We start from the raw sequence: 26,457 nt of genomic DNA, 5'->3' as shown, positions 1-26,457 counted from the left end.
CCTCGCCGTGGCTTCGGGCTCGCTAGCCTCGGCGAACTCGCCTCGCCCGAGGCCGGCAAGCTCGAGTCTCGCTAGCCTCGGGCGAACTCCACCTCGCCAAGGCCGGTGAGGTCGAGTCTCGCGAGCCTCAGCGAGGCTCGAGTCTCGCCAAATCCGGTGAGGCCGGAGCCTCGCCGAGGCCGGCGAGCCTCGAGTCTCGCCGAGTCGGGCGAGGCTCGGAGGCTCGCCGGATCGGCGAGGCTCGAGCCTCGCCGACCGGGCGAGCTCGAGGCTCGCCCGATCGGCGAGGCTCAAGCCTCGCCCGAGGCCGGCGAGCTCGAGCTTCGCCGGCCTCCGGCGAGGTCGTCCCGCCCCGGTGGCCGGTTTCCGTGGCTGACCACCGGCCGGAATAAAAAAAAAGAAAAAGATAGAAGAGAAAAGAAAAAAGAAAAAATAAAAGAAAAAGAGAAAAAAATAATTAAATTTCGATTTTTTTTAAACATTTTTGTAAAGAGGGAGAGAGTGTGTGGATGGATCTAGTAGGTGGGTTGGACATAGACCTGTTAAACGGGTAGGTCGGGTCGGGTCATAAATGGTCTGACCCAAATTGACCCATTAACCCGTTTATGACCTATTTATTCATAGTGTAAATATCTCGATCCATACCCAACTCATACCCGACCCGACCCATATTGCTAAAACACTTTTATATTTAACCTAATCTAGGAATACTTGTTTCTTATGATTTTTTTTTAAAAATTATACTGCTAAAATATTTTATGCAATACAAAGCTAGTGAAAATTTTTTATAATTTTTTTTAAAATTGAGGTTCTGTTTGTTTTACGAAAAATGCGACATTTCTAGAAAATATTTTTAGAAATGCGTGTTGTTTTTTAAGAAAAGGTCGTCCCGCCCCGGTGGCCGGTCGCCGTGGCCGACCACCGGCCGGAATAAAAAAAAAAGAAAAAGAAAGAAGAGAAAAGAAAAAATAAAAAATAAAAGAAAAAGAGAAAAAATAACAATAATTAAATTTCGATTTTTTTAAACATTTTTATAAAGAGGAAGAGAGTGTGTGGATGGGTCTAGTGGGTGGGTTGGACATGGGTTCCAAACTCAACCCATTTAGACCCATTTATCTTTAAGTTTTAAAATTTAAAATCCATTTAAGGTTGACTCTTTAAAATTAAGTGACCCATATATGACCCATTTATTTTTAAATGGGTCATATATGGGTTTAAGACCCATTTTGACACCTCTACTTGGACATGGATTCCAAACTCAACCCATTTAGACCATTTATCTTTAAGCTTTAAAATTTAAAACCCATTTAAGATTGACTCTTTAAAATTAAAGTGACCCATATATGACCCATTTAAATAAATGGGTCATATATGGATTTAAGACCCATTTTGACACCTCTAGATCCTATACACCATTTATATGAGTGTTCAGGGATTGGCATCAAACTTGCAGCGTCATGTCCTTGTGCCAGGGGTAGGAACATCGACTGCTGTTAGTCGATTGTCGTCATGCGTATCATTTTCACATCGATTTCATGCACGAGTTACTGAGTATTACAGATTTAAGCGGTTGATTGAGTTGTTGAAAATATTGATTAAAATGAGAAATAGGACCCTGATGCGTATGCTCCATGGGATGATGGGAGAGAGAGAGAGCGCTCAGACGGGAAATTTTCTTCTTTGTTCTGATGAAAGTTGGCGCAAAAAACAAAAAAGTTTCCGTTGCCGGGAATCGAACCCGGGTCTCCTGGGTGAAAGCCAGATATCCTAACCGCTGGACGACAACGGATTTATGAAGTGGTGGTGTGAAATATTATATATCATTGCTACAGACTATAATTTTCTTCAACAAAAAATAAAAAAAACCATAGAGATACGACATTATGTAAATTTGTCGCTTCTTCCGTACTGTGCCAATCAGCCACAATTTGATTGTCCACGATCTTTTTGCTTATAGAACGATCATATAACGATAATTTCTAATTTGAGCTTTGCTTTAGCTCAAATTGCTTGGAGGGTGGAGAGATGTTGTTATAATGCCGCACGAGCAATTCGTCCAACTAATATCAAGTAATCCCTGTACTTTCGTATGGAACTCAATTCAAGATTTTTTATGAATTTTCATTTTTCCAAAATAAGACAATGAACTTTTTAAATAGATGTATTAAGATATGCTTCTCCTTTCTTTTTTTTTTTTACCTTTCTCCCCTTTTGAATTGCGATCATCCCTGATTTCTCTCAAGTTTTGATTTTGAAAGATTAATCTTGATAGTTGCCTGCCTATCTTATTCAGTTTTAGTATGAAGCTTTTCAAGATATACATCTTCTTTCTGCGTTTGTCGAATTGGGCACGTTCAATGTCATTTCTCTAAATTATTTCCAAGTATTTCTTTTTTTTCTTTTAATGTCTCCTTTCATCAATTCTTCATATTTCGTGAAAAAGCTTTCTCCTCTAGACATAGGAAAGAATCAAGCATCTTGATTCAGATTAATTTAACTTAAACCCAGAGAAAAAGCTTTCTCCTCTTAGACTGATCTAATTTGAGTCCAGGAGAGGCGTCTGACATATAACTTAAGTTCAAAAACTACTGAAGAGAAAGAGAATAGTTAGCTATAAAATGCTCAAAAACTAGCCTACCATGGGGTCCGCTCAATATGTATCTAGCATGAGACGTGGTTTTATTATTCGAATAAGTTCTCAGATAAGATATTGAAAGAGTTAAGCTGGCGAAGAGAAAAAAGAAAGAGAAATTCGAAGGAAAAGGATAGAAATCTGAGGTTTTGCTTCAATGGTGAAAGTACACCGACGCAAAAAGCTTTCCCGGCCCTAACGCATCCCGTACTCGAAGAAGCGTTATCGACCAAACAAGACAAAACCATCCACGAATGAATGACACGGCATGTCGCACGAAGTCCTAAACGGAACAACACCCGAACAGAGAGGTTCACAAATCCGACGCAAGATTCACCACCAAACTCCGACAAAGGTTTGCACAAACCAGAGAGCCAACTGATTTGCGATCCAATTCGTCTACGATTTTTTTCACACGTTTAGTTCGACAATGAAGTGGTTGAACCCTACACACAAGAATGTGATTTAAGAATCAGCAACTCTCTGAACTTGACACCATAGGCTATATAACTCAGGTAACTTTCCAATGGATTGGCAAATTCGCGGTCTCACCACCCCCGCCTACCTACCAACAATTGGCATTTCGAAAACGGAGTTACTCGAAGCACGGACAAGAAAGAGTTTCCCAATTATAAATCTCCACCCTGTAGCTTCGTACGTAAATAAATGTGCAAATACTAAGGAAAGAAAACGTCCATGTCTCTTTTCTTTAATGAAAAGAAAGGTCCCTGTCAGTTGCCTCCACAATGTAAAGAGTACGAATATAACATTCCCAACCCGTCACAGGAAAAAAAGAAGAGTTTCTAGAGTTTCCGATCTCCGATTCACATACCACCGAAAGCATCGGATCAGATCAGATCAGTAACTCTCAGGAATATCATCCACACAATGGTCCAGGAGTAGTACATGCAAAAAAAACTCTTCGAGGTCCCGAAGAAAGTGCGATTAAAAAAACAATAATTTTTCGTATTTGACAAATGAGATGAGCGCTAACAACTTTGAAAGTCGCGCACGAGTGTAAGTACCAAGACTTTCGGCGCACCTTCCGCAACTGGTACGCCAACCCCTCCATTGTCGCCGCATGCAATATGTTGTCCACTATCGGTAACTTCCCGCCATCAGAATCGTCCTTCACACGGAAAGAAAATGTAATCTGACCCCAAAGATTGAAAAAATGAACTAAGGGGCAGTAAAGGGACACGCAACAAAAATCCCCTCATGATGTCATCAGCATATAGACCATAAATATCTATAGAAAATTTCCACAAAACCACATGAATAAACCAGTATACTCATGCAATCAGCACGACTCAAGGACTTCAATTGCACGCTCTTCCGCCCTTTCACGATATTGTATCTTCTGCTCCTTTTCTTTCTTTTTCTCTGGATTTGTAAGCCACGGTAAGACTACAAAGCAAGCATAACATTAGTCGTAACAAATCCTCCATGATCCCCTCTTGGTAAAACATGCAACAGCATGTGCTTCATGTGCTTGTTCCTGCAGTGCTAGTCTGGCCTGTTTCGCCAATACGATTGAACTCCTCTAACGTCCTTGATATAGCCGCATGAGCATCGGCATGACCGACCATATAGTCAAATCTTGTATCCCTGACATTGAGAGAGACCGATTCAATTCCAGATGCAACAGTATCGTGACTCAGAGAGTCGGGGAACCGAGGGCTTGTGATGCCTGAAGAATGAGCAGATGTAGACAAGACCCATCTCATCCAATCAGCGCGCCTCCTGACTTTCTCGGCCTGTGGGTCATAATATAAGGCACAAGAATGATCATAAGTCAGAGAAGAAGAGAACCGAATCTGGTTGTGCAAATTATACAGAACATTCGGTAGCACCACACTAACATACAAGTGGAGTGAATCCTACTGAACTGCTTGAAAAAGATACCTGCACTTCCACAATAGCTGAATTTCGCACAGCATCCAATATGAGCTGTACATCAGTGGTCAACTCCATGACCTGGATCAAAACAACATTTGCAGTGAACACAAAGGTTTATAAAAAATAAATAACAAGAATGACTAGCATCCAATATAAGCTGCAATAATTTTGCCTTGCATGGTACATGTAAACCTGGCAAAAAGCCTGTGTCTGTGTGGAAGACCTGAACTAACAAAGGAGGACCAGGATAAATAGTATAATTTCCTAATTAACTAGTTTTTCTCATATCAAAGAGATAGTGCAATATGCATGATCAAAGCTTGGGGTGTCACTAAATACCAAAAGATGGCAACAAAAGTAAATCATTATACGTGAAGTCATCAGGAACCAGTACAGAAAATCCCATAAAAATTCCACAAAGAAGATGCATGCAAAGCTATCAAAACGAAAGAAAAGCAACAAATGAAGGAGGAAAATCTTTCGATTAACCTTGTTCAGTCAACCAGCCAACACACAGTAAAAGGCAGAGTCTGCATCTTCCCTCAGAAAAGGTTTTTGGGGCAAGGGGAATGGCCTTTTGGCCAAAATTTACATAATAGCAGAAAACTATGTGAACCAGCCAATGTTGTAGAAATTGTCCGATTCATGGTCCAAATCATATGATTCATTTTAATTCATCTTTTAAAAGATTCGACCAGCAGTCGACGCCTCCAACTCCAGCCATCAGACCTCCAAGGACTGTTGAATTCAAGATGCATGCCCTCTGAGAAGGCTCAGCTTCTCAACACCTCTGACTTGGGCTCTACAGTCCTCTTGACCCTCCTCTATTCTGTACCTCTGACCTACCTCTTTAGCTTGTTTCAACCGCAAGCATAGACAAGTCACAGCTTGTGTGTGTAAGAATAGTCTCATCTCATTTGAATGCTTCAGTAGAAAGCAATACAAATGTAGTTAAAATAGAGATTTGGCTTGTAGAATAGTAACGAGCCAAATCATGGAAATTGAGTTAACTAGCTGCAAAATCTTGTGCCTAGTGAAGTCGAAGTAAAATCATGAGTTGACTAGGCAAAATTGCCAAAACTGCAAGTCAACTAGTTGAGAATCGTTGAGCTGACTTTATTGGCCCAAGCCCCCTTCCTTGGGAATTGCAGGCTTCTTTTTGGCCCAACAGCAAATAAAACAATGCAGGCCATATTGAAGTTTTGTGAAATGGTTCGTCACATCAGCATAAATCGAAAAAGAAAAGAAAATAACAAAATAAAATAAAGAAAAATAATCCCCTCATGCCCAATTCACAACAGTGTAGTGGGCTCACTCTTTACTCAACGAAGCAGCCATAAAAATCCCCTTTACCACCAAGCAACCACCAATAACCTTCAACACCACCCCATCACCTTCAACCATTCAGCAGCAACAAATAATAAAGCTTCGAAGTTTTTTGTGGCATGCACATGTTTTCCTAAATAATCCTAAATTGTATCAATATTTCTATATACCATGCGGGCAGTATAATGTATTTGATCAACATGCTTCTACCACTTATTTAATGGTATGGAACTTTTTGTTATGGTATGTATCAAACTTTACAAGCTTTGTAAAACCTTACCATTTAATGATTCGATCTTACGATTAAATTTTGTGGAGCCCTTTCCAATATCCTAGTTAAAAAAAGCAATTTTAACTACCTCAGCAAATAATTTCCATTGTTTTTGTGTATTTAAGGTTCTTGTTGAAGTGTCATGAATTTTCTTTTATATGTTCTAGGCCATTTTTTTTCTTTTGGTCTTTTTACAATATTAGAAGTTACAAGTTGAGTTGGCTATGGAACAAACAGAGTAGTATCAGTTATGAATCTCTGACTTCCTGTTTGCATAGAGTTTCCCACAGAAATGCAAATTAAAGTTTATACCATGTCAATGAGGTCCCAAAATGAAAGTGCGAAATTTTCTCAACAATTTACCATATCATGCTTTTTTATGCGCTTTTGCAACTAATAGCTATGTTCTAGTAAGAAATGCCATTCCTTTTTACCAAAACTTTTCAAAATATGAGATTTACATAAAGGATTGGGACCTCAATTCAACTACACTGCAATCACCTACAATCCATTGTGAATATTTCTAAGTGTCCAACTAGTAAGTCATAAGTTGACACCAGAGTCAGATCTAGTTACCTGGAGCAAGTTTTCCATTTGAAACTAAACAGATCAAGGCACAGCAACATGGCCACCAAGAAAAAGGAAAAAACCAAGATAATTCAAATCATTGCTGATTGGTGTTAATCATCTATCATGACATCAAAACAAGATATGTTGATTGACGTATTGAAATTAAGGGAGTGAATAATGGCAAAGCAATTTGAAACTATAAGGACTACCAGAGCACTTCAATCAGATTTAAACTTAAGATGGTAAATTTCACTGGTGGTCACTTAATTGGTGCACTTCGCAATCAGATTAGTAGACTTTCATGTGATCACCAAATACATGAAACCTCTGTATCTTTGCAATTAAAGCACTTTGACCAAAATCCGAACAATTTTAAGCTTGGTGCTAACGTGCCCCTGCCACTTGCAATTATAACATGGAGGTCAGTTGCACACTTATGTCAGCGAGAAGTGAAAATAGTTTAAAAATCAGACAATAAAAAAGCAGTGAAGCGACTAACCCCCTACCCCTCCGGGGAGGGATGTCGACCAAGAATCGTCGGAAAGTACATTGCAGCACTCTGCCACGATCAAAGAGGGTCATTTCCCTCCATCATTGCTCGCAGAAGGCCTGCAACACTCACAGGGGATGCAGGAGGGTCACAGGCCCTCAAGCCTTTTTTCCCTTTTGTCGTTTTGTTCTCTTCTTAAATTTTTGAATATTTTAAAAAAATTTACTCAAAGATGACACTGTCCAACCAACTCCATGGAGCCATACCACTATGTTAGTACTTCGCCAAAAACTCGTTCAAATTCTGATCAAAGTACGACAATTACAATGTGTTAGAAATGGTATCAAAGCCAATGCTATCCCTTTCGCGAATGAGCGTGATAAAAAATTCCATGTGAATGTGCATATTCAAAATTCCATGCGCCGCTCTTAATCCGACTTGCACGTGAGAGGAGGTGTTGAAGTATTATCCCACATCGCTTGACAATGGGACCCAAATATTCTTTATATTCATATGGTCTCCCTCCACCTATTAGCTTAAGCTTTTGGGTTGGACTTTCTAACACAATGAAATGAATGTTTGACCAATTTGGTGATTTAAATCATAGCTCGTTAATCTATCGCATAAAGCACCCAAATTTAGAGATACCGATGAAATTTACCCACTTAAAGTGATATGCAAAAAGCAAGATTTGGGTAAAAACGATATTACTTGCAAAGTCTGACCATCTTCAAACTACATGTACGGAAGTTAAAACATTGGAGGAGCCAATCTTTGCCATAACAGAAAAACCGTCCAGAAATGAAAGAGGACTTCCATCTCCAGTGCATTTGAAACCACATTCATTTAGGCCGAAAACATATAACTCATCAAAAGCAATGTTGGATGGTTGACTTCCAAACCTCGAAGTGCATGGTCTTACAAGTGGTATATTGTAATATCACACACACACACACACACACACACACACACACACACACACACACATATAAATGGAGTAATCTGTTACTGCATTTTTAACAAATACACCAACTTCATTCAAAATAATACCATCTGAGTGCATAGCAAAAGTCACAGGAGACCCCCGATAGTTAAAGACAACTGTCTATAATTAGCTCAAGACAAAAAGGATTATCAATCTCAAAGCCAAAAAACTACTAAATCAATCACGAAACTTGAAGCAATTAGCTAGACATAAATGCTACAATGGGACTCACCAAAAAGACAACAAGAAAGCAACTAGCTAAATTATAACCACAGGACCAGGAAACCAACACTTTTGAGGCCAACATACCATCAATAGTCAGCTGATAAGGGTTCAGGCGTTCAATTTAAGAAGTAATACAACAAAAGAAGAAAAGAATGAATAGAGTTCAATTGTCTGCAAAGTAGAGGATAAATTAACACCCCAGATATCTTCCTCTGGAAGCATGGTACAATAGAATTGACGTCGTTTTGAATCTGGGTGAAACTATATCTTTAATCAATCAGCCAACAAAGCATGACTTGATGATAGATGAAACTAGAAGGTAAAACCCAAAATATACCGCAACTTGTGACTTTCCTGTATTGCACAAGATAATACTAAATTAAGTTCAAGAGTGCAAACTTCTGATATATTCAAGGAAAACTTACTTTTTTAAACCCTGCAATAACAGCTATAGAAACCCAGCCCTGTTTATCCATTTGCCGCCGCAAATATATATCCTTCACAAGATTCTCATTACTGCACCAGCCAAATATGGAGGATGATTCCAGTCAACTTATGAAAACTTGCAACATGTTTGAGAAACAAAGAGTGACTTATTTAAAGGGGGGAAAACAGCAGAAGTACCTGAAATAATACTCTATCTGTCTAACTATTTGAGCATGCAAGAGGTGATTAGGAGGTGGCAAATAAACCATATGAGGCTGTATGGGCTGATAATAAGGAACATTCCGTAAATCCATGGGTGGAATTTGGACATAATACACTGGAGCCTCTGAAAAAAATAAAGAACATCAAAGCAAATCTTTCAGATGATAAGTTTCGACAGTTAACATAGTCTGCCTTACCAGGAAAAACTACAGGGCCACCAAAAGGCCGAACTGAAGCAGGTCCAATATATGCACTAGCAGGCGGGATAGGCGGCGGTGCTGAGGGCCTGCCATACCTTGATATGGCAGCTCTTTGCTGCGGCATGTGAGAATCTCTGTTATTGTTAAAATTTCTGTGACCACTTAGTTCTTGATTTCCACGTTCCTGATCACGCCTAACCCCATAGTTGTGCTGGTAAGGACCATCCCCACGTGAATAATTACCCCCACTTCGATGCCTGAGGGAGCTGCGCTGCTGTTGAGGGTGCTCATTGCCATTTTGGGAATGCGAAACGGGTCCACTCCTGTGGTTATGGTCCCTGGCAGAAGGATTATTTGATCTTGGGTCAACTGAAGGGCTTACTATTGCTGATGTCTGAGCGACTCCGCCACTAGAAGATGTAGATCCACTTTGCTTCTTTGATCTCGGACGTGCAGGCACAGAGGAGCTTGTTGCTATATTTGCATCCTTATTATCAGTGAGTTGCTTCTGTGAAACAGACGAGGCATTTCCGTTTCCCTTCAACATGAACAATTTCTCAAGGGTCAGAGCATTATGTATGCAATGGAAGAATGAAATGACGCAGCAAGATGCAAAGTCCTTAAGTTACGGAATGATAAAAGACTTTCATTTGCAACAACCAGCAAAACATATTTGCCAAACTGAAAAACCAAACGATGGGGCAGAAAGACGAATCCCAATTCTTTCTGGTCGTTGTTCTGCTGTTCCTTTGAGAACAAGCATGGAAGCAAACAGAAGAGTAAAGTATGCAAAGAAGAAAAAAAGCTGTATATGCGAGAATACAGAGTTAGTCGTCTATTTTCTGTACATCATAAACACCCAAATCAATTAAATCTGTGTCTTTGGGTTGCATGGGCCATTTAGTAATTTCAAAGTCTCCAATTATCAACTAATAGAAGCACCAATGACTGCACCATACCATGTCTCAAGCAGAAGCAACTTAAAAGCGCCAACGCTTCTACTCAAAACAAATCCACTCATCTTGTTTCTATGAAAGAAAGGAACTTTCCAGTTCTACTTGCACCTGAGTAAAATGTGTGAAGTGCTCGTAACTGCTATACATGTAGTTTTTTTTCCGTTTTAAGTCCATTTCAATCTCAAAAAGGAAATCCCCCTTGAGGGATCAATATATGATCTTGACATATCGTAAGGGCAACGTTCATTCCACTGGCTATAATTTCCATAGGCAGCTAGCTGGTAAGAGAACAAAAAATACACAAAGTAATAAACTAGAAGGCTTAATTCTCATGCTCTGTTAGCTCAACTGAGGCCAGATCCTAAGAAGCACTGAATTATGCCCCTTGGAAAAGCCATAAAGGCAGACGGGGCCCTTGCTTTTGTATATATTCTCAGCTAACGAACCTGGGAAACATGAAAATGTCATTTATAAGGTTATTTTCCAGGTCAGTGGGGGTAAAAAACTCTTAATCGACCTGGCTATTGCAACATATTTTGAACATGTTTTTTTGAAGTTGTAGTAGATCATTTAGATGATATTTCTCTGAGCTAAAGCCTTCTAGTTACTCATCGAAATTCCAAAAAAGGTTGAAATCCCCTCTAAAAGCTAAGTAAGCTAATTCAGATGTGCTCCAGCACTCCAATTCTAAAAACCCTCTAGTAAATGTAACTTTCTTGTGCATTTCAAAATCTTTAGAAATCCCTTCACACAGAACAAGTAACAGCCTTAAAGCATAACTACTAATCTTCGGTTTCCAAAATCTCTTCTCGCATAACCAAATAAGCAAAAACCAAATAGCCCAAACTGTTTTTTCGCCGCGCTCTACACTTAATCCACAATCAAACCAAGCCAAACCACGAGAAAAATATATAATCGCGCATTCTTACAGAAACAACATCCAAAAAGCAAAAACCATACCTCTGTCACCGGCACGGATGATGATCCATCAGATAAACCTTTCACAGGAACCGAAGTCGATTTCGTTGATGACCTAGTTGACTCGGACAAAGCAGGCCACGAATCAGCCCCCATGACTGGGACGAACTCGGCAGCAGCGGGCCCGGGGCTATCCGAGGGCAGCTTCCATGCAGTCTTCTTGCCCACATTGCCGTTGTCGGAGCTCCCCTCCTCTGCAATCGAAGACAGAGACGAAGAAGATGAAGACGGGACAACCTCCGGTGCCACTGCAATGCTCAGCTTGCTCAGCAAATCAACAGACTCTGTCATATCCGTTTCTCCACGGACGATCTCGTTCCACTGCGGCGAGACCGCCGTCCTCGTCGGTCTGCCTAATCGAGGACTATTGGCAGCACCAGCGGAATTGCGAGGAGAGTGATTGTTAGCTTCTATGGAGTTAGCGTTTGTCGTATCCGTAGCGATAGCCATGAGAGAGAGGTAGAGAGATAGAGAGAGAGAGAGAGACTTTGGTTATCTTCTCAGGTAAAACCGCGTTCGCCGGTGAGGGGATGGGACGAGGAAAAAGGAAGAGGAATCAGACAAAAGACGACGAAAAACAGATGAAACGGAGTGCCGATCGATTGACAAACGAACTAGGGTTTGATTTCGGACACTTCCTAGAATCAGCTCATCGACGAGGAATCGAAGCGGAAAGAAAAGGACAAACGGAGGAAGATGAGGAAAATTGCGGAAACAGAGAGCGCTCGATCAATAGATTAGGGTTCCCGAACCTGCCTCCAGAGCGCTGGCGCTCCTCCGGGGAGAAAAAAAAACTCGCCGATCAGCCGATCGACAGAGGAAAAATCAAACGGATAGCGATAATCGCGCGAACGCCGGAGAGCGATCGACCGACGCGCTGGTCAGGGCTCGATCCTTACTTCCCTCTCTCGGCGGCGGCGGCGCCTCTCCCGGGGGGTGGAAAATTTCGCCGGGCGGGATTACCGACAAGGGAGCGAGGGGGACGGGGCGGGGCGGCGGCGGCTGATCGGGGGAACCGAGATGATCGGAGATTCGGGAGGCCCCGATCGTCCGCGGCGGCGAGAATCCGAGCAGCGGTGCGCCGCCGAATCGGGAGCTTCGCTCGGTCGCCGACGGCAACTCGCTGAGCCTGAGAGGGTCTGGTGGTGAGTCTGGTGGTGGTGTTTTTGCGCCCCCTCTTCCTCGTCTGTCCGCTCTGGCTGTGTGGGGAGCTCTTCCGCTTTTTAGCTAATAGGAAATTCTTCGGCGAGAAGGTTTTCGTCTGACGGGGACGGGGCGGGGGTATTTACGGAAATGCCCTCCAGCGCTAGAGCCGTCGCGGGTGTAAGCAATTACGTCTGGATAAAAATGTGTATATATATATATTTATCCGGACGTAATTATCTCTCTATTTTCTCTTTTTTCGTTGAGTAAAACTCATTTTAATTTTTTTCCGAACAGAAGAAAAAGGGATAATGCCCCATGGTTACGTTTAGTCGTCCGGATAAAAGTCAGGATATGATATGTTTTATTTTCTCCTATGTTCAGTAGCTATTCATGATAGAATATAAGGGGATATAGTCCGGATAAAATAATCCTAGGAGAGAAGTGGGATAGAACTGGATAGAATTTCTCAATAGAGCAACACACGAGGAAATTAGTTTTTCCCATAATTATCGCCTCTCCTCCACGCCTAGCCACCTCTCCGCCGTGCCCAACCACCCCTCTGGCCGCGGGTTGCCTCTCCATTGTGCCCAACCGCCTCTCCAGTGGCCGGCCACCTCTCCGGCGCCGGCGACCAGCCCGTGGGAAGATGAGCAAAACTAGGAGTAGATTTGATGAATCGGGAAGATTTATTACATGTTTTCTTCTTGATTCTGAGATGTTATGTCATTCAGAACAAGAAAGTTGATGTTAATTTAGTGTTTGATTCACAAAAAATGTTCGGTCATTTTGAGATTTATTTTCACCTTTCTATGCTTCTACTCGAGTGAGGTGTTAATTTAGTGTTTGAGTCACACGCTTATTCCTCACTAAGCAACTGGATTGGGGCACATTCCCTGATATTTTTGCGTAAACAAAGCTGCAAGCAAGAATTTGTAGTGAGTGAAATATGCGATGAAGTTCTCCTTCACGTTGTGCCATCACTAAGCAACTGAATTGGAGCACACGTCCTTCACGTTGGAAGGCTTTAGCATTATTTCTATTGGCCAATTAGATTTTGAAAAGAAACATGAGATGAATTTCTTCTTTTACTGCTCTCATAAACATATCGACAAAAAGAAGTGCAATTTTTGTCATATTTTGCCACAAAGAATAGTTTTTTTTTTTGGTCGGGCACAAAGAATAGATTATGATAATAACAGCCATATTATTTCATGGGCACTACGAAGTGGCATATATATCTTTATATTGATATCCAGTTTCTATCAAACAATGAACATGATAGGATATAAAAAGATCCGATTTTAAATCCGTAGTTCAACAAACGGTAGATATGATATGACAAAATCCCGGGATTTCTTATCCTATCCTATTCAGTTATATCCTTACTAGAAATCTGGATGACCAAACGCAGCCTATTATGAGATGAATAATGGTAATATATTGCCAAGGGGTTGGTCAAATGGTAATTTTAGAAATGATTCGTACATTTTTTTTTTATCTCGTCCAGTAATAATCTAAAATCTCTATGATAGAGAAAGCAAAACTAATAACCGATTTTAATCATGAATTTCAGTCCAAAGCTTTGATGAAATGCTTGTGCTTTTTTTTTTTTCGAAATGTATTATGACAGTCGTAGGACAAAAGCACGGGCATTTAAATGTGAAGATACTATAAAAAGCAAGAGACATGTTGATTATTGCCAAAAATCTAACTTTAAAACAACGGTTATATAGAAGTCGGATGTTATTTTGATACGGTACGGATTTTCCGTTGGAATGTTCTTGCCACTTTTTAATGTTGAAGTAGCAATAGGCAAGATAATCGTTAATTAGTCTAATAACGATATTACTTTCCAAAATTGAAAGCAAATCTCGACATCATTCAATCATTCGAATTTCTTTCACGTAACTCAAGTGTAATAGAAAAGGGTCGACATAATTATGAACTAATTTTATAAGTACCTTTCCTTTCCTTTCAGAAATTGAAGCAAATCTCTCTTGTACTAAAATTATTTAAGTTTCTTTCCTAAATAAAAATGAATTTTCCAAGGCAATTTAAACAAATGTCCTAAAATATCGCAAACCACACATTTCCTTCCCATTTTGAATTTATTTCCTCACATTCTTTGCACACGTATATGTACACGTGACCCATTTAATGTTGGTACTTACTGTGAAGGGGCACGTAAATTTGGTATCAAACCCCAAAGGAAAAAAAATAGTAATTTTGCCAATTAACTAGAAGAAAATAAAAGGAAACAAAATGCTCCTCCTTTGTTAGTACTAAACTATACAGGGGACACCTTAAGTTTGGCATACCTACAAAATAAAAGCACTTAAACTTGGTGTCGTACTCCAAAGAAACAATACCGACACCTATCGAATTGTGAGAAGAAATTCAAGAAACACTCCATATCGTTCATGGGGACCGATCTAAACTCGGAATCTCTCACTCCAATACCATGCAACATTTTATAGAACCGTTGCCTAGTTTTCTCGATTCTCAAGCGGTCGGACAAAGGTGCGGTTTAATATCAAAATATTCTAACGTCCGGTTCTCAAATTCAAATGTCTACATTCATCTGTATGTCGATATTTTAAGGTTCTGTATTCACCCTCGAATATACATACATAATATAATTAGATTTTTTTCCTCGCATACCGCATGTATGGTCCCGCCTTTGTGATTAATAATATCTATGCACATTACACACGTACCTTCTTCTGAAAGCATGGTATAATCGACATAGTCAATATTCATCCCCCAATTAACTTGTCCAAAATCTCGATTCGATATGTTCGACTTCATGGTTCGATCGTTAGCCGACACGGAGCTCACGAGGTCGTTTAGCAAGACATTCGCGCGAATCGCATGTTATAAAACCGAATTCTGTAGTTTATATCTCTATTGGGGAAAGGTCACGACAGAGCTAGAAACTAAAAAGTGGTATCTCGCCGTGGCCTTTTTTTCTCATAACTACGTCGCCCGCTGATCCATGTGTTAATTTTGACTGGCATAGGTGACTTCAATTGACAAATTCCTAACCATGAAGTTAGTCGTCGACGTAGAATCCACGTCCCCAAGAACAAAGTCTATGTTCTGCTGGCGAAGGAACAAAATACAAGTCTTGGAATCTTTAGCCCAAAAGCGGGGGTGTCCAGCATAGAAATGGAGGGCCCGCTTCCCACGTTATTTCTAAACTTCAGTCGAATGCTTTGCCTGGAAAAACTCAACCTGGTCAAAATGAATTTATGGGCGCAGTAGGTCTGTAATAGAAAGGGAAGTGTCAGTGGCACGACAGAGCTGGTTTTCACGTGTCATCGACATGGAAAATTGGAAACTGTGCGGGGACAGCGAGGATGTGCGACTTCGGAAACACGAGAAACCGTCTTGTGTACTTCAGGCTTCTTTGTTTTACCCTTTTAGCAGGTCCCCCTGTTTCTGCTCGTGGATGTGATTTAAGGAAGTGGGTGAGTGGGAACTCCCCCCGTTGCATATTTCCATTGCCATCGTTTAGGAGTGCAACAACGCCCATCCCTATATCATGGACCACCTCGCGCTTCATAGATAGAGCCAGGAAAAGGTCCATTCTATTCAACTTCACAGAAGTCTTTCAATCTTAACGAGGTTTGCATTGGGACAGTGACGCTACCATACTGTTCCGTGCTTTAGAGAGCCTGGCGAGCGACCCGGGACTCCGCAGTCGGTCCCCAAGTCCTGCAATTTACTTGACAGATAAACAATCACTCTCTGGCTTTAACAACACCATCGTTCACATACATGGAGCTCCACGGAAGTAAAAGCAATCGAAAACATCTACGTTAGCCCCGACCAGCATCACAAGGCTTGACAATCTAAAGGAACTAGTACCTAGTTGTAACCCGAAATTCCAAATTCAAACAAAAATGTAGTACTGACCTTGGAACAATTAGCTATATTCCTAGGAAAACTCACAGCGAAAAGGGCTCCAGAGGAGAAAAGATAATAAACCTGTAACAATATAAAGAGTAGAAGCAAAATAATTGGAGACACTTCTTGTCCGATCAAAAGTGTCATTCGAGAATGAAATTACACTATCTCGCTGTTCTTTGCAAAGTGACATTTACAATGGTAAAAGAATGACGGGACATGGAATAAACTCAGCTAACAAGTTCGCATCCACGTGCTTCGAATGGATGGCTTCCATGCTGAGAATGACCAAATCCAAGTTGAGATCATCGGCCACCTCGCCAATAATAGCTGTCGGTTTGTTCCCTTCTCCAAGACGCTCTAGCAACTTATATTCTTGGAACCCACCTGTAAAAGCTCGTGGATGATGAGGAACAGTCATCAACAAATTGAAAATAAGACATTTTTAATTGGTGGATATGGAATTTTACAAAGGTCGCCACTGCAAGAATTCCAAAGATATTAAGCTTTCTTCAGCTGGGATTGAAATCAAAATGTCCATGAACTTCTAGCCCCTCACTTGGTCTTCTTAACAAATGATAGACGAAAACACTCAATTCGTCTTTCCAAGCTCGACCATTCGTTATCTTAAATTCTCCTCTCAATCTTCTTAAGCTTTGCTCCCTTTCATGGTACCAAGTTGACAAACAGTTTCTTAAATCTACTAGTTTTATATCCACGTAATGTAATGATCTAAGCAGACAAACAAGCACAAATTTTTCATCGCAAAATCCTCAAACAAACCTTATTGCATCTTCAATTCCTTCTACGTTCATTCGAAACCTAAAGAAGGTCTAACATGCTACAAGTCCCATTTTTGTATTTCTTTCCGAGATGTTAGTATATCAATGCCGAATTACTAATATCCAGGAAATAGAATGATGCATGGATATACAACTGAAACCGTAAAAAATAAAGTTGAGAAAAGTAGGCAGACGTAGACCTTCCGACAGATGCCAACGGATGCTGGATAGTTGAGTCTCATGCTCTGGCAACGTTTCCTTCTGCTTTTCGTCGATAACTGCACAATAAGGTCTAAATTTCTTCAACCTTGCATTAGAAGCTCACATTGTAAGAACCAAAACCCATTGGTACGGTGCTAAAAGAAGAATAAACAGCAAGTCCCCGTACCCACAACAGTGATATCAGCTCCATACTTCTTTGCTAAAGCTGCAGTAGTTGCTACAGCCTGTCAATTGAGAGCAAGAGTGAATATTCCCATGAATTGGAATGTGGTGCACAGTAACTGCGAGTCATAAGGACAGTTAAAAAGGAGTCAACACAATGCCATTGGAGATCCTTCCCTTCGTAAAAATTCAAAATCTTGGGCCACCCACATGGATGTAGCTTCACGCATCATAGAAATTTCAGAAAAACATGAAACAAGACACGAGCAGGTCCAGGATGCATTAACTTTGATTTCCGTGGAGAAATTTCATCATGCAGGATCAATCATGTATTCAGGTTGCATGAAAACTAAATCCATAAATAACATGGCTTCAACAGGAGATACTTATCTTGATTTATGCTCAACAGGCAAACATTCGTATAAAAAAGTTAGAGTGCAGTTGCACTAAGTAGGGGCGTCGAATTACAGTCACCTGTCTTGTTCCTTCAGAAAGGTAAGGATTGCGATCTGTGATTGGCAGAAGTAGGTGCTTGAAATTGTTGAAGGCTTCTGCAGCTGTATTAACTTCAGATTCTTGAGGCACGGCCTTAACTGATATTAATGCAAAATGCAAATCAGGTCATACTCGTAAGTCAATTTATTGAAGCAACCTAAACAACGCCGGAAATGCAAAAGCGAATGAGAACTTGTTTGCAACGAGATATATCATAGCTAACCAGATTCATATCAAGGCATGTTATGGCTCGTACAAATTGAACCCGAATGCAATACTCCTCTAGTCAACTAAGTGGTTTATGAATTGTAGATTTATCTGGTTCCACAATTTCAGATGCAATACTATTCCAAGCATTTATGTGGATCATTAACCATGTACAGCTATCATATGCCTTAATACTACTTTCCGTTTTGCTAATCATGAATTATTTGTTATTTATCTAGAGGAGAAATAATGGCCTCAAAACATCATGTTACAATATCCATAGACAGTCGTATCAAGTGACAGTTCAATCCATTCATCTCAATCGCGAGAAAAGAGTCGCTGCCGTGGAGAAAAACCGCATGAATTCGACAAACTTCATTGCCACCACAGATATCCCAAGTGATGCACCATCAAATCCTACAAGCGAATTAAAGAAAAGTCTCCGACGCTGACTCTGTGTTGCCGGTGCATTATTTCGCATCTACGGATGCCCAAAAACAAACAACTCAGGCACGTAGTTCACAAAACACCCCCAACCCATCATCCTACGTCTCTCAGGATGCAATGTCACTGCATTATCGACTCGCAAAAGCGAAGGACTCGAGACAAACTATTGCCGAGGCGACGGAAGATCTTATCATAACGTGCCCAACCCATCAATCCACAAGGCAAAAACAATAACAATAGCAACAACGAACGGATGGAAGGCAGAATTATTCAAGGAGAACCCTGTGAGTTACCCATGTGCTTGACTCCGCGAAGTCTAGAGCTGCTTCTGCACAGAGGGATCCTCCGATTCATCGGCGACGAGCGAATCGACGGAACGCGAGCGGGCGGCAGAGGATCCGCATCGGAGCAGGAAGGAGACCGAGAGGGCGCCGTAGCCCTGGGGTAGAACGGGGTCTCGGCGGGAGCTGCGAGGAAGTGATTGGCGAGGGCCATGAGATTGAGCTTTGAGCTTCGAGAGAGTGGGAGCTTCAATGGAGGAGGCGCTTGTCTCGAGAGAGTTCAGGAGGATCGCCGAGAGAGAGAGAGAGAGAGTGAGAAATGAGCAACGAGCCGGTGAACCGGTGGGCCCCTGAAAAAGGTGAGGTGATTGCATGGGGCTCGGCCTAGGCATGGGCCCACTGGGTTTCGCGCCGTGGACCGTTGATCGCTCTGTCTGATGAGAGGTGGTCATCTCTTGCTCGTACACGTGCCCAGATGATGAAGACCAGCCGGGCGTAGGATTTGTATTGGTCCCTTATCCGGTAGCGAAAGTGGCGCAAGCGGCAAAAGTAAAAAAATTGGCAATGATGGATTCAGAATTTTTAAGTTTTTAGATCCTTTTTTGCATTTTAGTGGAAAAAATATTGTCAACACGTGTCCCGAAAAAACATTTATTAAACATATTTTATAAAAACATATTTTCAACTTTTGAAAATCTATTGTATGTATTACGAGACAAACGTTAAAAATTGTATTTTTTTTGGGAAAACCACCAAAAACCCCAAACTTTGCCATCCGTGACACATTTACCCCGAACTTTTTTTGGACACCAAAACCCCGAACTTTCTTTTTGTACACATTTACCCCAATGTATTTAGTCCATGGGCATTTTCGTCTTTTTTGCTTTTTCTTTTTTTTTTTTTCTTTTTTTTTCCTTTCCTTCCGTGAGGGCCCCCTCGCCGGCCGAGCGAGGGCGGCCCTCGCCGATCCGGCGAGGGCGGCCCTCGCCGCTGCCGGGCGAGGTTCGCCTCGCCCGGGCGAGCGAGGGCGCCTCTCGCCCGACTCGAGCGAGGTCGACCCGCGGCTGCCGGGCAAGGGTCGACCTCGCCTCGGCGAGGGCGACCCGCCCGACGCCGGCGAGGGTCGACCTCGCCAGACGGCGAGGGCCGCCTGCTCGCCCAGCGAGGGACTGACGCTGACCGGGGCGAGGTCGACCCTCGCCCGAGCCGGCTGCCGGCGAACCTCTCGACGCCGGCGAGGGCCGCCCTCGCTCGACGCGGCGAGGGCCGCCTCGCTGGACACGGCGAGGGCCCCCTCACGGATCCGGCGATGGGCGCCTCACGGAAGGAAAAAAAAAAAAAAAAAAAGAAAATTAAAAAGACGAAAATGCCCATGGACTAAATACATTGGGTAAATGTGTCACAAAAAGAAAGTTCGAGGGTTTTGGTGTCACAAAAAAAGTTCGTAAATGTGTCACGATGGCAAAGTTTGGGGTTTTTGTGGTTTTTTCCCTTTTTCTAATTTAGTTGCTTAAACTTTAACAAAATCCTTAACCAAAGCACTTCGATTTATAGCACATTGAGTCATTTAATTTTCCTATGAAATCATTTAAAAAATTAGGACTTAAAGAAAAAGTGGTTTCTTTCGAGGGAAAATTCCAATTAATGACCCCAAGTGGGGTCTTTTTCTCAAAAGAGGACCCAAAGTGGATATAATGTCAAATAAGGGCCTGAAATACCCAATCAGTTTCAGATAGGGGCCTGAAGTGCCCAATTAGTCTCAAGTAAGAGCCTAGGTTTGCTGGCCAGTCAAATGCTTCACGGCCGCGAAGCACGGCATCGTTCCAATGACCTGGAAAAGGGCGTTTCATCTTTTTCTTTTTTTTTGTTTTTTTTTCCTTTTCCATTTCTTTTTCTGTTTTTTTTTTCTTCTCTTCCCCTGTGGCCGGCGAAGGTCACCAGCCTCAAGCGGAGGCCGCCCTCACCTGGGCTGGGCGGGCGAGGGCAACCCTCGACCTTGCCCGCCCAGCCCAGTCGGGGGCCGGCGAGGGCAGCCCTCGACTAAGCTGGGCAGGCGAGGGCCGCCCTTGCCCGACGCTGGCGACCTTCGCCGGCCATAGGGGAAGAGAAGAAAAAAAAACAGAAAAGGAAAAGGATAAAAAAAAAGAGAAAAGGATAAGGATAAAAAAAACAGAAAAGGAAAAAAAAAAAGAAAAAGACAAAACTGCCCTTTCCGGTCGCCGAAACAGTAACCGTGTTCGCCGGTCGGCGAGCATTTGACCGACCGGTGAACCCAGGCCCTTACTTGAGACTAATTGGGCACTTCGGGCCTTTATTTGAGATTAATTGGGCACTTCAGGTCCTTATTTGACATTATGTCCACTTTGAGTCCTTTTTTGAGAAATAGACCCCCCACTTGGAGTCCTTAATTAGAATTTCCCTTTTCTTTCGACTTTAGAACAAATGAATTCCTATAACGTTCTAAAACTTTTACGAATTTTTTTGCTTTATTTTCATTCGCTTGTAACGAAGGGGATTTACTTATGTTTTTCCCTTTCATGTATTGGTCTCTTTATTGGTCGGATCCGGGTGGGGAAACCGGTGGAAATCAAAGCCCGATCTTCCCGACAGGCAACAGGCAACAGGCAAATGCTTCGCGCTTCATCGGGTTCACTCGCAAACGCTTCTGCTCGTGCTTTGCTGGTTGAGAGAGAATCTTCAGACTCGCCGAATCGATATGGCGGAGAGCGACGGCGAGCCGGTGGGCGAAACCGCGTCCATGACGACCGTGTCCCGGCATTTCTTCGGCGACGGACCTGACGAACCGGCCTTCTCCATCTCGATCATCGAGGTTCCTCCACTCTCTTCGCCTGTTCAACGGAGAACTGTATGGGGAAATAAGCACACTCGGTCCTGTCACTCATCTTCTTCTTCTTCTTCTTCTTTGCTGATTGTATCAGAACATGAAAGAAGAGTACGGACTATTCGTATGGCCGTGCAGCGTCGTTCTCGCCGAGTACGTCTGGCAACAGAGATCGCGATTCGTTGGTGGAGCCAACGTTGTCGAGGTACGCCTCCGCAGTCATTCGTCTTTTGTTCAGCTGTTTTTCTTCCCCCGGCGAAGTATTTGCCTGTGTTTGAGCGGAAGAAGCACGATTAATCTGGATGGGGTAACGTGGGACGCGGATTGAGTGTTTTGTGTTTGTTCTCTTGTCTCTGTGATTCCTGTTGTTTTAGCTTGGTGCTGGAACTTCTCTGCCTGGCTTGGTTGCTGCGAGATTGGGTTGCGACGTTACGCTTTCGGATGATGCCGGCAGATCGGAGGTAACGTGCATGAGTGGCTACTGTTTTTGTTGTTCCATGGGTTCACTTTGTGGTTGAATTTTTACTTCTCCGTGGTAAAACACAATGGCTGTGTTATGTGATACTAGACCAAAGCAATCACGTGTCTAGAAAAGGTGAAATTGTGACTTTATCCACTCCACAGATGTTTGGAATGAAGAAGAATTTCCTCCTCCGAGAGTAAACAGAATTCTTCAAAATATTGGGAAGACGATAACGTAACTAAACTGGTCCGAGCTACTCTTCTCTTTGGGTTGATAGAAGCAACTACTTGTTAATGAGTGAAACAGGGGTGAGATTTCAAACAAGGTAAAACCGCGACTCAGTTTGGAGATTGAGGTAGAGCTGTTCGAAGATCGAGTGAGACTGTCAACCTGAAAAGTTAGTTTACATACACTGAGTGCTGCCTGATAATGGATGGACCTGCAAGTTTCTAGTAGTGTGATTGATTGTGCGCATCACGTTCTTTTCGGATTTGTCTACAAAAGATTGTTTCAACTCCCCCTTCGCTCTCACCAAATCACACACCTACACAGGCTCGCGTGCACGTGCCTATGTGCACACAGGCAGCATTCTTCTAGAAGATGATGGTCCTTACAAGGAGTACTCTCAACCAAAGTTTGGTAATATGTAGAAGCAAACAAAATTGGAAAATGTTAATTTGGTAGCTTCATCTTCTAACAGAGTTGGTGCCTTCGAAATGCTGATATATAACAGGAATGTTAGAATTTGAAAACTTTGTAGCCTAACACAGGGGAAGATGTTCATGAAATGTTATTTTGTGAGGTTGAGTTGGAATTAGGATGCCTCACGAGTCACGGGCTTGTCCCAATTGAAATGGAGTTTCATCTTATTTTCCTTTAAACACTCGAGATGGTTGATTGGCTGCACACAGATAACTTTCTGCTGGTCTAAATAAGATTTTGGTGGCTTATCATCTGTTGTCCTCTTCTTTAAAACTTTCAGGTGATGGACAACATGAAACGAGTATCTCAGTTGAATAACTTAAGTTGTAAAGTAAGTTCCTGCTATTCTATTCTGCTGTTGAAGAAGAAACTAGGACTTGGTTTGGTGCATCCTTGTCAGTATAAAGTTTGAGTCCTGCAGCAATTTTCCTCTTATTTCTGTCTCAATTATCTTTTGGTAACTTCATATCTTCTGCAGGTGGTGGGGCTCAGTTGGGGAGTTTGGGATGAAATTATCTTCAGTTTATTCCCTCAGTTTATACTTGGAGCAGATGTTTTGTATGAGGCAAGTGGTAGGTACCGGTGCATAGATCATCTTATTTCATCTGGTTTCCTTTTTGAAAGGAATAGACAAGTTAAACTTACAATTTTGACACTTTTTTCATCTACTTTTCTGTTTTTTGTCCATGCGTATTATGCTTGCCCAAGCTTTTGATGATCTCTTTGCGACGGTGTCGTTCCTTCTCCAAAATTCTCCAGGATCAGTCTTCATTACTACTTATCATAACCGAAGGTACCAAACCAGTTAATCATGCTCTGTGATCCGATTCCATTGACTTCTAATTTAAATAATTAAGGGAAAAGGAAGAAAAGTAATGTTTGTGTTTCCATGATCTTCAGTGGGCATCATCTCATTGAGTTCTTGATGGTAAAATGGGGGTTGAAGTGCAGAAAACTTCTTGACGGCTTTTCAATAATGCCATCCAGCAAGGCATCTAAAATAAGTGGCAACATCCAGTTGGCAGAGATAGTATTGAATGCTGATAAGGCTTAGGCAACCAGTGTTATCAACTCGGCATGATTCTTGGAAGAGACTGGAGAATGAGCAGATTGAGTTTCCTGACGGCATCTCATATGTTTCTGGATGTATTACATACAACTGCTCTGGCTTTCATCCTCTCTTCCAACATGACCATGGTAGGGGCTACTTTGGTCTCTAGAAATGGTTTACTTTCCAACAAGAAATCGCTTCTCATTATTCTCCCCAGAAAATTCCTGTTAAGCTGTTTGATTGTAGCAAAGAACTTTAGTAGGCTTATGATTGGTGTGTGTTCATATTGGAACAGAAGCCATGTGAAATCTTTTTCTTGATGTCATCTTTCTCTCTAATGGATGAAAAGCATAAGTGAGAAGATATGGAGCTTGATGTGGTATCTAGGAGGAGATTATGCAACTTTTGAGAAAATCCATCCAGGAGTAAAAGAGGATTGAGAAACTCCCTAATGGTTGTTCTAGGATTACTGGGTTTCTTCTTATCTTACTTGAGTTACTATGAAAATACATCCTGTGCATCTTTGTTTGGATAGACTTCAACTCGGTTTGATTTAAGAGATAAGAGGTTTATGTGCATGTATTAATGCATTCGTTCGGCTTTTATGTTGTCTATATTGTTTCCGCTGAGCTAAAGATGAGACCAGTATCCGGTGCAATAAAATGGTCGAACTGGAGAGTCAATACCCTGTGGGCCGTGGCTGATGTTATTTCTCCAGTTGCTGCTGATAATTTTTAGGGAAAATTGCACCAACGGCTCAATGTGCAACCAAGTCTTAAACGTTTGAAAAATTACAATGTAGTCCTAAATGTTTTAAAACCGATGCAAGTTAGTCTTTCTGGCGACAGCTAAGGCTCAGCCAATTTTGCTACTGTGGCATGCCAGAAAAACTTGATTGCACCGATTCTAAATCATTTAGCACTTAGATTGCACTATACTCAAGATTTGACTGCACATTGGTCCAAACGTTTAGTAGGACGCCTTGTGCAATTTTCCGACATCTTTATAAACCTTTTCCTGAAGTTAGGTCCCTCAAGCATTATTTCCTCTTGTATTGTCTATACATATTTTTTCCTCTGCTATATGGTTTGAGGCTCATTTGGAGAGAGTTTCTATTCTCACAATGTAAGCCAACCCCAGTTTGTGCTCGGCTCTTGGTTTATTTAATGGTCTAGACATGGCATTATATTATATCTACTCTAGACTGATTTCTTTTTGTTCAGGCTCGTTTAAGGCTTATACGTAAAACCATTTGACAGTTTAATTTTCATTTTGCTTCAGACAACCATTCGATACTCTAAACGCAGAGAGCCTCCATCGACATCAGATGCTGCAGAAAGTGCTGGCGTAAGTTTCAAGATATTGGTCCTTAAATGCGAGAGAAGTTCCATTAAATGCTGCAGAAAATGGTGATTCGATCGACTATTGATACCTTACTTGTGTGAAGCTTCCGACAGGCCCAAAAAGCGGCACCAGGCGGCTTCTTCAGCGTGTGATCTCCTGGAATGATTGATGTGAATTTGCCTTTCATCTGCAAGGAAATATGTAGCGATGGCGCAACAGGTCGAAGGCCGAAACATCAAATTAACCTTCTAGTTACTCTGCTAGGCGGATTTATTTGCACTTAAAGTCTGCAGAGCTGCTGTGCTTCTTTAGCTCTTCTAATGCTTGGTCCAGAGACAACGATTCCGGGATTTTCTCATCCTACATGCTTCTCATACAGCATATGATGCCTTGCTTTCATTTGAATTGTTACAGCATTAGACAGTTTGATAGTTCACTCTTCGAAGTGGGGAGGAAACGACCCGTCTGACGGGCCAAGATTAAAGTGACGAAATCCGACGAATTTTTTTTTTATGAAGTTTAAAAGTTCAATATCAGCAGATGCTATCGCAGGATTATTTTTTGGTTGGCGAATGTTGAAAGCTGTTACGTTTTTTCCAAATAGCAATTGACGATTGTGGTTGCGAAACTAGCTACGGTAGTAGACTAGAATTATACTTTGTAATCATTTATATTTGTATAATTTTAATGTACCAAGTCAACAATAAAGTTGTCTTCCCACATATGACAAGCAATTTTGTAACTAAACCCCGTCTTTCGTTGTTTAAGTTGTGTTTAAGTTATTGTTTCACGAAACCCCTCATGTAGATAGTGTTCAAAGTGCAAAATGACTCGTGATTAACCCGAATTATTACGTTGTGATATACAAAGCGAAATTACATATGTGAATGGAGTAATTTTTAGCATAAAAAACATGCTAAATGATCCTAAATATTGAACAAATCAATCATTAAGTTCTTAATGAAGCATCGTAAACAGTTGACTGTAGATGAGGTGAAATATCGAAACATTATAAAATGAGTCTAATATAAGTGAAAAGACTAACATGCTCCATTAAAGGCAAACGATGTAGTCATATATCAAAACTAGACTTATCATGTGACCGACTTCCCATTGTTCCCATTACATCAATTATTTTAATCATTTATTTATTAGTCAGGTTTTATTATTTAGCTAGAAAATCAGCAAAACAACAAAGAATATCAAGGATTGCATATTTATGGA

At 41.6% G+C, this 26,457-nt stretch overlaps 3 protein-coding genes and 1 non-coding gene across 6 annotated transcripts; 1 reads left to right on the top strand and 3 right to left on the bottom strand.

Annotated features, from left to right (window-relative positions):
* Nucleotides 1-1,717: 1,717 nt before the first annotated feature.
* Nucleotides 1,718-1,789, bottom strand: TRNAE-UUC (transfer RNA glutamic acid (anticodon UUC)). Its single transcript has one exon. It is a non-coding gene; the product is annotated as a tRNA-Glu (tRNA).
* Nucleotides 1,790-3,314: 1,525 nt separating this feature from the next.
* Nucleotides 3,315-12,413, bottom strand: LOC115684532 (la-related protein 1C-like). 2 transcript variants are annotated; one of them, XM_056313667.1, is made up of 7 exons: nucleotides 11,163-12,413; nucleotides 9,244-9,784; nucleotides 9,023-9,170; nucleotides 8,824-8,914; nucleotides 6,705-6,728; nucleotides 4,538-4,609; nucleotides 3,315-4,389 (listed from the first exon to the last, which is right to left on the bottom strand). In XM_056313667.1, the coding sequence occupies exons 1-7, from the start codon at nucleotides 11,628-11,630 to the stop codon at nucleotides 4,117-4,119; spliced, it is 1,617 nt and encodes a 538-aa protein (XP_056169642.1). In that variant the 5' UTR covers nucleotides 11,631-12,413; the 3' UTR covers nucleotides 3,315-4,116. The 2 variants fall into 2 exon arrangements, with proteins under 2 accessions (XP_056169642.1, XP_030465140.1); XM_030609280.2 differs by lacking the exon at nucleotides 6,705-6,728.
* Nucleotides 12,414-16,334: 3,921 nt separating this feature from the next.
* On the bottom strand, nucleotides 16,335-19,163 carry LOC115684543 (uncharacterized). 2 transcript variants are annotated; one of them, XM_056314187.1, is made up of 5 exons: nucleotides 18,832-19,163; nucleotides 17,876-17,994; nucleotides 17,406-17,463; nucleotides 17,218-17,295; nucleotides 16,335-16,622 (listed from the first exon to the last, which is right to left on the bottom strand). In XM_056314187.1, exons 1-5 carry the CDS (start codon nucleotides 19,043-19,045, stop codon nucleotides 16,429-16,431), a joined length of 663 nt encoding a protein of 220 aa, XP_056170162.1. In that variant the 5' UTR covers nucleotides 19,046-19,163; the 3' UTR covers nucleotides 16,335-16,428. The 2 variants fall into 2 exon arrangements, with proteins under 2 accessions (XP_056170162.1, XP_030465170.1); XM_030609310.2 differs by having other exon boundaries at nucleotides 18,844-19,160.
* Nucleotides 19,164-21,360: 2,197 nt separating this feature from the next.
* Nucleotides 21,361-25,614, top strand: LOC115683634 (uncharacterized). The gene is made up of 7 exons (XM_030608193.2): nucleotides 21,361-21,661; nucleotides 21,771-21,878; nucleotides 22,048-22,134; nucleotides 23,119-23,169; nucleotides 23,317-23,410; nucleotides 23,547-23,631; nucleotides 23,739-25,614. The coding sequence occupies exons 1-7, from the start codon at nucleotides 21,548-21,550 to the stop codon at nucleotides 23,890-23,892; spliced, it is 693 nt and encodes a 230-aa protein (XP_030464053.2). The 5' UTR covers nucleotides 21,361-21,547; the 3' UTR covers nucleotides 23,893-25,614.
* The last annotated feature ends 843 nt before the right edge of the window (nucleotides 25,615-26,457 follow it).

This window comes from Syzygium oleosum, unplaced genomic scaffold, assembly GCF_021117445.2.
Source record: "Syzygium oleosum isolate NSW1041296 unplaced genomic scaffold, Sole_v2.1 Sole_v2.08, whole genome shotgun sequence".
In the NCBI taxonomy this organism is placed as follows: domain Eukaryota; kingdom Viridiplantae; phylum Streptophyta; class Magnoliopsida; order Myrtales; family Myrtaceae; genus Syzygium; species Syzygium oleosum.
Note: the sequence above shows the minus strand (reverse complement) of the source record. Positions and strands in the feature narration are given on the sequence as shown.